Source organism: Chaetura pelagica, unplaced genomic scaffold, assembly GCF_000747805.2.
Source record: "Chaetura pelagica isolate M959 unplaced genomic scaffold, ChaPel_1.0 scaffold405, whole genome shotgun sequence".
NCBI lineage: Eukaryota > Metazoa > Chordata > Aves > Apodiformes > Apodidae > Chaetura > Chaetura pelagica.
Genome location: NW_009953489.1, coordinates 327,511 through 338,959, shown reverse-complemented (window position 1 = coordinate 338,959; position 11,449 = coordinate 327,511). Strand labels below are relative to the sequence as shown.

Sequence of the window (11,449 nt, the reverse complement as noted above, 5' to 3'; positions counted from 1 at the left end):
GGCTGAGGCTGCGGGGCTGCGGGGCTGGGGCTGCGGGGCTGGGGCTGCGGGGCGGCCGGGCCGCCCAGCCTGATGCCTTCACACTACATTGGCTAATCTTGGGAGCTTTTAAGTGTGCTCTATCATAGTAACAGTTCACGGACAAACGATGCAGGCTTAATTGAACTGAGCCAAATAGGTTTAGGCAGTTAAATAGAAACAACTTTGTAAGGGCTTAAAATCAGTTTTCTCTTTTTTTTTTTTTCCCATTTGTGTTTTAATCCTTTCAAATATGTTATTGTGTATAGATAGAAATATTTTCTGCTTATGAATTCGATAGCTAAAACGTATTTTTGTGATGTTTACTAGTCAGAACATAAAAGAATGGTTTTCTGTTGAAGTTTGCATCTAACAGAAGAAAAACCTTGCAGACAAACCCATTAGCCTGTATGAAATAAGATGGCCCATTTATCAGCAGGGGCTGTGGTTCCTGCATGGCGTCAGTTTCCCCTTAATAGATTTAATTCATCGTGTACCCAAAAAAGAGCCACCCAGTGCACCTTGCATGGCTGTGCCCTTGTGGCTGTGGTTGTGCAGAGGTGCCCCAAGCCAGCAAGGTTCACAGTGCAGATCCTTGATTGGATCAAAAGAGATGGGGAGAAGCCTCAAGTTCTTGGGCACTCAGCCTTTCTTTGGATGCTGTATGCAAATGTATTTACATTTTTTCCCTCCTGCCCATTCCGTGGCTCCATCCTTGCTGAGGAGCCAGTAACTGCCATTTTGCTGTGCTTCTCAGCTCATACAAAATGGAGGCTTTGGAGGAATCGGTAACTACCACAGCCTGTGCCTTCTAAAACCAAAGATGATCAGCCTTTATAAAAAAGGGGATAATTTTGAGGCTGAAAAAATGAATCAGCATACCTTACCCTAAAAGGCGGAATCTCCTTTTTTTTCTGGTGGGCACTTGGGTGCAGTTTTGTTTGTTTCATCGCTGAAATGTAAATATCAGTGCACCTTGCACTTTGATATATTGCCAGAAAGACACTGAATTTCAAATCACCAAGCCCACTGTGTCATACAGGGATGTAACTCAGCTATTCATCTTTATTTGAAGCAGCTCTCTTTCAAAAAGCTCACTTAGGGAGATTCCAGTTGCCATTAGAAAAGCAAAATAAAATTAATCTAAGTCATTCTCACTTTATCTTAGAAAATTAATGATGGATGAAAGAGGGGGTTTATAAAGGCTTAATAATAACTAGTCTGGAATATGGTGTATATTCTAGAACCTGTGATTATAGTGGTAATTTAGCAGATTGTATCACTGCCTATATCTGCCAAAGGACGTTTCACACAATTTAAAATGCACAGTACTCCCTTCAGAGACAGGTTGTTCTGGAATAACTCAACATCCAAAGAAAAGCCATGTTATTTCACTCCTATCAATTGCATGTGTGGGACTGCATGTGTGTGTTGTCTTCTCAGCAATAGCACTAAGTTTTCACGCTTGTTTCTGTGTCCATTTATCAGTCTCCTCAGACAGACAATGCCAAAAATGGAAAGTCATGAAATCTATTCAGAATATGGTTTAAGAGTCGGAACTAGAGAGCCTGTATAATACAGAGTGTGAACTGGCCCTGCCTCTGAAAAGTGAATTAAAATAAATTAGGTTTTGAACGAGTCATCCAAACTCTGAGAGGTCCTTTTTGTTTCTCTTTTGAACAGGAACAAAACAGTGAGATAAGGATAAATCTTAGTGGTTTTTATCCAGCAAAGGTGATTTGGGAATCTCTAGACCAAAGGGACTGAGATTTGAATAAATTGCATGCCTGTGATGTTTCCAAGACTAGGGATGCAAGTCTCCCAGTGCGTGAAAGCATCAGCCAAGCTGATCTGTAGTTAAATTAAATAACTCGCTGTATTTAAATCCATGCAGTGTATGATCTGACGTTGCCTTTGACTGTACTGCCTCTCTCTGACAGGCTGTTTGCTGCCAAGTGCAGTGGCTGCATGGAGAAGATTGCCCCGACAGAATTCGTGATGAGAGCCCTGGAGTGTGTTTACCACTTGAGCTGCTTCTGCTGCTGCGTGTGTGAGCGACAGCTGAGGAAAGGGGATGAATTTGTTCTCAAGGAAGGGCAATTGCTCTGCAAAAGTGACTATGAAAAAGAGAAAGACTTGTTGAGCTCTGTCAGCCCAGACGACTCAGACTCAGGTGAGCTTTTCCCGCAACTGCTCTGACTGGAAAAGCTGCAAGGGTTCGTAGAGCTTTCTTACAGAAAAGCGTATCCATTTGCACGTCCACTTGATCCATGTGCAGATGCCACCCATGCAAATTAGCAGGCACAGCTGAAAAAAAATGCCTACTTGCAGACTGTTCTCCCTAACTTGACTTCCTTAACTTGCTGCTTAGTGCAGGACAAAAACTTTTAAATAGTTTTTCTGTAAGATGACAAAATGTGACTCCAGCTGGCTTCAGTCATGTCAGGCCCCATTTGAAGTGTGCTGCTTTCCATAGGCATCTTCCATCCACTTAACCCGTTTTTCAGGGAGTCTTCTACACATATGCTTTCAGCACTGAGCTAGGAAAATGGGCTAAGTAGCAATAAGATTTTGAAGAGTTAATCACAAACGGTAAGTTTAAGAAAAACTACAACACAGAAGTACTGAGGGGAATCTGAAAGAAACCAAGGAATAGGTTTGTGCTCCAGCAACAGCCTGTGCAGGCTGGGAAAGCAGACCCTCTGCTGGCAGGGCAGGCAAGGGGGCTCACAAAAATAAAAATACAAAGCAGTAACTCAATTGAGGAGTTTAGGAGGGTCTGTTTCTGCACATTGTCAATCCAGGTACAGTGGTTGGCTCTGCAGACTGCCATTCTGAGTTCTGGCAGTATGTCTCTCTCTTCTGTGCTAATGAGGCTCTAGTTTCTGGTCATCTCTGTTGTTACTTGCTGTTTTAAGTCAGCCCAGGAACGGATCTATGTTTTGACCCAAGGATAGCTGCATAGGGGTGTGTGTGCTATGTATGGTGAGAAGTTAGGCATGCAAAGTTTGCCTCTTACAGGCCTCCAGGCATGTCCTTGAGGTCCTCTGCTGTTCCTGATGAATGCAAATGGCTTAGGATCAAGGAAAGACAAGCTGGATAACACACTACTGCTAGTCTGCAGTGTGACCTCTCTCTTCAGGGGGACCTGAACGGGTATGAACAGTATGATTGCAAATCTCTGCACCACTCGGCCAAGGAGTTAAGGCAGAGGGACACCATACTGTGACCAGAGCTTCTGCCTTCTCCTGAAGACAAGCAGAGCCCTCACATACAGCAGCTGATGGATGTCTTCCCCCAGTGTTATGGAGAGACAGATACTTTCTTTCTCTACCCGTCTCCTAGGGGAGGTTCTAAAAGAGAGTGAGCAAAAACCTGCTTACTGCCCGTCCAGGGCTAGGAACACAGTACTGCCCAGGAAGAATAGTTCCCACACTGGAGTGGGGTTGTCCAGCCCAAATCCAGGGGATCTAGGGATGGTTACATTGAGCACTGGCTCCCCAGCAGTTTTAGGACAGATAGGATGCTTCCTTCTTGTGCTGTATGCACCCAAGGAGACTGGAACCCTTCTGCTGCCAGTGTGCCCTGGCTGATGCCAGGACTGGAGACTGTACCAGACTGCTGCCAGCCATCATAATTGCATGCTTGTTTCCCAAGAAAACGTCTAAGAAAATCTAAGAAGATCAACAATTACCATTCCATTAAGCGTCCAAATGACATGAATGTTTGCCACTGGTTTATGGGAAAATGCATTATTCCAATTTAGCTAGGAGCAGTAATTATCCTTAATCTCTAATCTGAGAGTCATGTTCTCCACATTGCTGAAATTTATGTTTTTGTGTCAGGAATGCTGCAAGACAAAGGTCACTGCTGACTCAGCAGGACGTGTGGGACCGGGGCCTTTCTTGGAGCAGCCAAGTGTTATTTATTGCCATGCTGTACCTGCAGGACCTCGAGTGCTCTGCTCTGTAAACCTCACATCACAGGGTTTGGGCTCCTTGTGAATTTGCCCGAGGCGTTTCCTACTTGCCCTTCAGCATGTCATTCTCATGGCCAGGTTCAGCATCCTGGTGGCCACCCACCTGTCTCCAGACAAACCCACTCAGACGAGCTGCATGTCGGGGCCATCCCTCACCACAGCGATGGGCATGGGGATCTTTCTTTCCTCCTCTCCTCCTCGCAGGCACTGCTGTTTGCCAGTCTGTGAGAGCTGCCCTGGGCACGGGTCAGGACCAGAGTCGCTGTGTTGTGATCAGCAGAAAGCTGCCACAGCTGCACAAAACAATTTGGCTTCCAATTTCATTTCCCCTTGGCACAAGGGGTAGTTTCTCACTCCTGGAGATGCTTTTTTTCCTCATTAGTCTGTGTTAGCCAAACCCAAACCTGAAAAACAAGTTGACAAATTAAATGGGATGTTTTGTCTCCCATTGAAACAAAACTGAAAACACAGCTCTCCCAGATGCCTGTCGGAGAGCAAATGATTTCATATAGCCCTGGCTGAGAATGTGTCGTTCTGCAATCAAATATTTATCCACTGGACACAAAAGTAACTCTCCAATGAGCAATATTAATCCTCACAAACCTTTCCTTAGAAATGGCACACTGGAAAGTTAATAATGTCATGGTTATTAAAATGACTTAACTTCTCTTTAATCATTAGGCAAAAGATGCTTATTAAAGTAAAAGGTGATTAGATTGCTAGGTATGTAATAATCAGACCCTAAAATGAATTAAAGCCTAATTTGTTAATTCCCCAAACGTCATCTTTGAGTTTATAAAAATTGCAATGTGTTTCTTTATGCTGAAGTCCCTATAAAAGTGTATTAATGTTTTCTGGAAGAGAGATAAGTAATCTGGTAAAATATGCTGAATTGAAAAGGTGTTTTTCACAAAAAAAAATTCTATTTACTCTTCAACCTTTGCCACTGAGATTAAGATTTCCAAGTACAATATACTAACACACATAGCATCACCAGACTTTACAAATGTTTAGAATTTAACTATTTAAAATACTTGGTTTACACAAGCACATGTATATTTTTCTATGTTTACCAAGAAAGACAAATCTGTGTGTGCATATATAGACATAGTGAAATACACAGAGAAAGAGAGCTGATGTTTTCTGTGGGATGCAGAAATGAGATGGCAAAGATTGTATTTAAGATTATTTCTAGAGCTTCAAAATATTCAGAACATTATCTGGAATCTGCACTATACTTAGCTAAACAGACTTGGATATTGTTGTGATATTTGCATTTACACTGTGCAGCTGCCACATCTGTGCTCTGGGAGGGGACGTGTGTCGGTTGAGGCAGTGGCAGCAGGTGAGCTCAGGGAACCAAGTGGTGTGGGGAAGTCTCTCTCTGTGCCCAATTCCTGGAAGTACTGAAGCATATTCTGATTTTCCAGCCCCTGAACAGTCCCATGCCCTCAATAAAAATTAAACACTTTCTTAAGCTCTTGGAGCAGTTGATTTAGGCAATGCAGAGAAATCTAAGTCTCTTCCTGCCTCCAGTTGCTCTAGCTATTCAGGTAAGCGTGGGATAATAGTTGAACCTGTTGACTAGTTTGGCAGCTGAAGAGCAGTTCTTAAACATCCTGTTACTTTGGTGGAACAAGGACAATTTTATATCCTGTTTTGTTTGGTTTTTCTTACACCAGTTAAAAGCGATGATGAAGATGGAGATGTTAAGCCCACCAAAGGCCAAGTTACCCAAGGAAAAGGAAGTGATGATGGGAAGGACCCAAGAAGACCCAAACGGCCAAGGACGATACTTACCACACAGCAGAGACGAGCATTCAAAGCATCCTTTGAAGTGTCTTCCAAGCCCTGTAGGAAGGTAGGTGCTTATTCAGGAACCTGAAGTCAGCTCTGACACCAGGTCATGGGGGTGACAGGGCAGCAGGTGCTCTGGGGTGAGTGCAGGAACCAGGCCAGTGTGTGGCCACGCTCACCCCAGTGCCATGTCAGCTGAGGACCAGCTCACTGCTCTTTCTGGGTGCTCCTCCCAGTGTGTAGAGCAGCTCCCTGTCTGATTCCTGCTGAACAGCAATATTTTGTGTTTCTAAACCATGAAGTAGTCTTAGGCTATCAGAGCCCAGGTAAACAAGTGGCTTTTGTCCTTCTCCATCCCATCCCAGAGGGAATCACTGTCCAGGGAGGTGGGTGCTTGGCTTTGGTCCCACTGTTTTTCCTTCAGTCTGGCTTTTTATGAAACTGAACCCTGCTGTTAACTTGTGTGGAGCAGCCAGGGAAAAGTACAGATATCGCTGCACTGACAAAGCTGCTCAGTCTTTGTGGAAGGCAGCCCAGGTAACTGCTTACCCTAAGTGTAATGGGAGAAAAAAAAAAGCAGAGTTGCATCCTGAAAGCTGTTGGTTTTGCAAAAAGTTACATTCTCCTGCTGGCATACAAAGGGTGTCTTTTGGAACAGTGCAATGTGCCTTCTTCACATTTTTAAGTGTGGAATTGTATCTTAACGCTACGAAAATTGTCCCTAGCCAAATTTGTTACCTGTTTTGCACAGAACTGTTTTATGGGTAAAATAAAAATAATGAAATGACTTAGTCTCATTTTGCACAGCTCAGACTATTTGTTCAGTTCTTACGAAACTTGTAGCAACATGAAGGACAGAACTTGAACAAACTATGCAAAAATATGGGGAATTTTAAAAATAAATTCTGTAGCTTCAGTTTTTGTTTTAAGTACAGACATACTCCTTCTAACATGACTGATGAGGTTTTTTTTTAAAAAAGGAATTACATGGCATCATTAAGCGTTTCTTTCTGTAGGTCAGAGAAACACTAGCAGCTGAAACAGGACTCAGTGTGCGGGTTGTCCAGGTCTGGTTTCAAAACCAAAGAGCAAAGGTAGGTTGTTTGTCAGTTTCTCAAAAGTAATACACAAATTGTTGTCCGACCCAGATTTTTGCCTCCTCCTACGTGTAGTACGTACCAGAGATCTGATCCCAGGGACTGAACTGTTCATATTTTGCATGCACTGCTGTCTGCATCCACACAAGAAATGCAACTTTCAAACACAGACACTAAGTTCATGTGCTCAGAGCAATATGAAGTTGCAAGTAAAAATTTTGCATGCAAATATGAATTGGAAACTGAAATGTTTAAATTAGAAATGAAGCTGAATCCACAGTGATGTGTGCATGAATATAAATGTTCTGCATTAATTGGTTCAATGTTTGCAGAGAGTTTTATAAGGAAACAAAGTTGTTGCATGCAGAGCCATGAGATTGTTCCATTTTTCCTGCTTTACTCAGATGAAAAAACTAGCACGAAGGCATCAGCAACAGCAGGAGCAGCAGAACTCGCAGCGACTGGGGCAAGGTAGGGCATTTGTGATGAAGGCAGAGCAAGGGGAAGAGAATCTGCGATTTCTTGAAGTGCCATTCCCACACAGTGTCAGGACAGCCAAACAGTTGTGCACAGGTCTACAGGTATCGTGTGCCATCGGCCAGGGAAGCACACAGCGGTGCTGTGTCCAAGAGCCCACCCCAGCTTATCCCAGAGTTCTCCCATGTGGCCAGACCTGGAGGTGCTTACAGAGGAGCTGTTATTCCTTTTCTAGAAGAAATGTGCAGTACAGAGGCGCTTTCCAAGAGGCTTACTCCTGGAAAGGTAGATCCTCCAGTTTGTTTTCCCCTGAAGAAGGGCCAGGCTCAGCTGGGCATCTGCAGGCTGCCTGCAGGGGCATCTGCATCCATGCTGCATCTGGGGCACAGGGACCCCTCCTGGGCAGGAGCTGCACCAGGGCTTGCCCTGCTGCTGCATGGATGCTCTAGAGGTTCCCCAACTTCCCAGGCCTTGCAGGCTCAAATCCTCCTCTTTCCATAGAGCCAGAACAACTGGTACCAACAGAAGTATGGGACTAAAAGGGCCACGTTAGTCACAGGACAGACTTTGGTAAGATCCAGTGCAGCACCCAGGAGCTCCAGAAATGGTCTAGTCAGAAATTACAAATCTTTCAACTTACTGCTCAGGGCTGTATCCCAGCCAAAGTTTGGAAGGCTCCTGTGAATGGCAGGACACACGTAGCTGTGTTCCTCTGTGCTCAGGTCTAGTGTTGCTTCTGGTGCTGCCACTTCTCTGTTCCCAGCAGTGACCATGTCCTCCTGTTTGCTTTGCAGAAGTGATGTCCAACCGGATGGAAGGGATGATGACATCTTACACACCACTTGCACCACCACAGCAGCAGATTGTAGCAATGGATCAGAGCAGTTATGGCACAGACCCATTTCAGCAGGGTCTTACCCCTCCACAAATGCCAGGCGACCACATGAACCCCTATGGTAAGGCATGCATCCTTCTGCCGCAGCAGGAGTAGCAGGGTTCTATGCTCAGTCACTCACCGCAGGGTCAGTAAAGCTACTTGCTTTTCTAATATTTTTGGGGGGGTTTTCTCCAGGAAATTTGTACCAGTCAGTCTTGTGTTTATTTTCATGTACACGTGTTAGAAGGGAGTTCATCCCAGGCTCTGAACATCCTTCATAACTATTTCACAGTATAATTCTGATAAATGATAAACTAAGCAGCATCGCCTCTCCAGCTCCACTTTTTTAAACCACTGTCTGAGACATTTAGAAATAAACAGTACCAAATGCTAGCTCCCTCCTTAAACCACTGTCTGAGACATTTAGAAATAAATGCTAGCTCCCTCATAAGTTTTTACTTTTTCTTAGAAGATTTGAGGAAAAAGTGCCTTGAAGAGTGGTCTAATAAAGAGAAGCACTCTATTCATTCCAAAATGGATAAGCACCACCATCAGATGGGATGTATGGATCTGTTCAAGGACAGTTCTTGAACTGCTACGAGATATGTCACCACAGGACATTTCTCCTGCATAATTTTATTCTCTGCCTAAAATCAAGATGATTTGCTTTCACAATTTCTTGACCACACACCATCAAGTGAATAGCTACGCCAAATGCATTGCAGCATTAAATGCCTAGTAGTTGATTCTAGACAATTGCAGCGTGACAGTTAAATAAAATGTAAGAGAATTTCTCAGGCTGTGATTATCGGCCTTGCTGTGGCCCACAAGGGCCTGTTACATCAGACTTGTTTCTGCTGCCCTGGAGCAGGTCACCGTAGGGTCCACGTGCATCTTGCTGTCGTGAGCACGGAGTGCACAGGCCAACAAGACACCTGCTCTGGGTTTGAGTTATTACTTTACCTACTGAGAGAAGTCCACAGTATACACCAGGCACTTCGATAAATCCTGTGAGGAGCTGAGGACCTCTGTAGTGCAAATGAACATTAGATAGCTTGTGATTTTGTTGCTAGCATTTTGCTTGGCTTTTTAAGCACAACTCCTTGAGAGGCAGGTCCTGTGCTCCAAAACCCATGCAGGAGGAGCACAAAGCCTTTTCCCATGAGTGCATGGGAAAAAAGAGCTAGACTAACATTTTCTTACTGCTCACAGCACTTGAGTTAGAGCTCTTTCTGGTATCCTTGAGAGTTGAGGTAAACTGAAGGCTTAGTTCCTAAGGGAAATAAAGGGTGCAGTTTCAGACCAGCTCCAAAGGAGTGGACTTTTCTGAAATGAAAGGATGTCTACAACTGTAGCTCACTTAAGGCCAGGGAAGCTGGGTCTTCTGGGTCCTGTTGCATTTGTAGTTCTTTTACCTTATGTGTAAATGCACACTGTTACTGTTTATGGCTCTCAGACCTCTTTTTTCCAGTCACCAGCACTTGGTGGCTGGTGCCCCAGTGCCCCCAGGGATGCTGGGTCCTATTCCTCCCCGGCACCATGTGCTCACATTGTCAGCCAAGATTTGTGCTGTGGACTGAAGTATAAATTAAATCCTGGCAGTTTTGTGTGGCACTGCTGTGAGCTGGTTGCTAGTCTTCCTCTTTGTAGGTAAGATCCTTAGAGCAAGATGACTCTTTTGTGTGAAAACGAGAGCAGGTGTGTTCCCTTTGCTGCAGGGTGTGCATACAAGCACCCGTGTGTACTGTGTCCTCTGGCTGACCAGAATCCAGCTTAACATATACGTTTCATTTGCAGGAAACGACTCCATTTTTCATGATATCGACAGTGATACCTCTTTAACTAGCTTGAGCGACTGTTTTCTTGCCTCTTCTGAAGTTAACTCCATGCAGGCTAGAGTAGGAAACCCCATTGACAGGCTGTACTCTATGCAGAGCTCCTATTTCGCCTCATGAAAATAAAAGAAAACAAACAGCCGGCGTGTATTTAGCCAGTGACTTTTTCCAGTGCAGACTCTACAGCCATATGTTGCCCAGCTCTTCCTTCACAGTGACTCCTGCTGCCTCTGGACTGCAAAGAGCATTTTTAGGAAGACTGATCTGTGTGCATATATGTGTATGTATGTGTATATATATTAATACCTACCTACATACATACATATATATTGTCTAACAAAATGCACCCACCAGTCCCATACCCTTGATTCCCAGTTTGCACCAGACCACAAGACAAGCACGGAAGGAACAGAAGACCCTGCTCTTCAGCAGCCCTTGGTTTGGTTTGGTTGAGCTCATCGTAAAGGAAATGGATTTTTGCGGAAAGCTAGACCTTTGCCTGCTTTCTCTCCCTTTCTTTTGGATGTTTAAACTTTTTTTTTTTTAAAGCCACTGATACTGACATCAGTCAACCATATGACAAATAAATCAAAGAAACTGGAGATCCCTCCCTTTTCTTACTGCATGATTCATACTATGTTGTGGATAAATTGCCATTTGAACTGTGAGAAGTTAATGTAAATGTGACGTTCAACATTTGTTTCCTTTCTACACTTCTTCTACATAACCTAGATCTGCTCATTAGTTTATAGCCCTTATGCATAAGATTCTGAGGAAACTGGTTAACAGTAATATTTGTGGAGAAAGCCAGTGATTTCTTAATAAGAAAGGTCTATGACCTGGGAGAGGAGATGCATGTTAGGGACAGAGGCATTTAGGTTAGTATTGATCTTTAGTTAAAACTAAAGGTGCTTACAAGGCAGAGTTTTATTTAATTTTTTTTTTTTTAAAAGAGTGTGAGATTAAAACATTTACATTTGTTTGTAAGTATTGCAGTGCCAGATTTTAAGTCTAGACCATGATTGGCAAATGTGTTGTTCATTCTGTTCTGTTTATTTATGTTTTGCATGAGGCATAAATGTGCTATGCTCCATTGTCCATCTGGAATAATTAAGAACTCCTTTAGTTCATTATCTCGCCTCAGCAAGAAGCTATGATATACAGTTATAGCCTGAACCATCGGAAGTCCTGAAATGTGCACCAACTGGGAAAAAAAAGGTATGAAAGAGATCCCAATGGGAAGTTTAGGTATCTTGAGCTGAAGTCTAACCCAAGTCCTGCAAGTTTCACACTGATGGGGTGCCTGCATTTAGAGTAAATGCTCCAACTAACCTGTTAGTGCAAATGTAAGGAGAACAAGTACACAAAT

General features: G+C 43.7%; 1 protein-coding gene across 1 annotated transcript; it reads left to right on the top strand.

The window, feature by feature from the left end:
* Positions 1-1,964: 1,964 nt before the first annotated feature.
* Positions 1,965-10,450, top strand: LMX1B (LIM homeobox transcription factor 1, beta). Its single transcript, XM_009998811.1, has 6 exons — positions 1,965-2,191; positions 5,680-5,858; positions 6,811-6,888; positions 7,296-7,362; positions 8,163-8,324; positions 10,043-10,450. Exons 1-6 carry the CDS (start codon positions 1,987-1,989, stop codon positions 10,198-10,200), a joined length of 849 nt encoding a protein of 282 aa, XP_009997113.1. The 5' UTR covers positions 1,965-1,986; the 3' UTR covers positions 10,201-10,450.
* Positions 10,451-11,449: the final 999 nt, after the last annotated feature.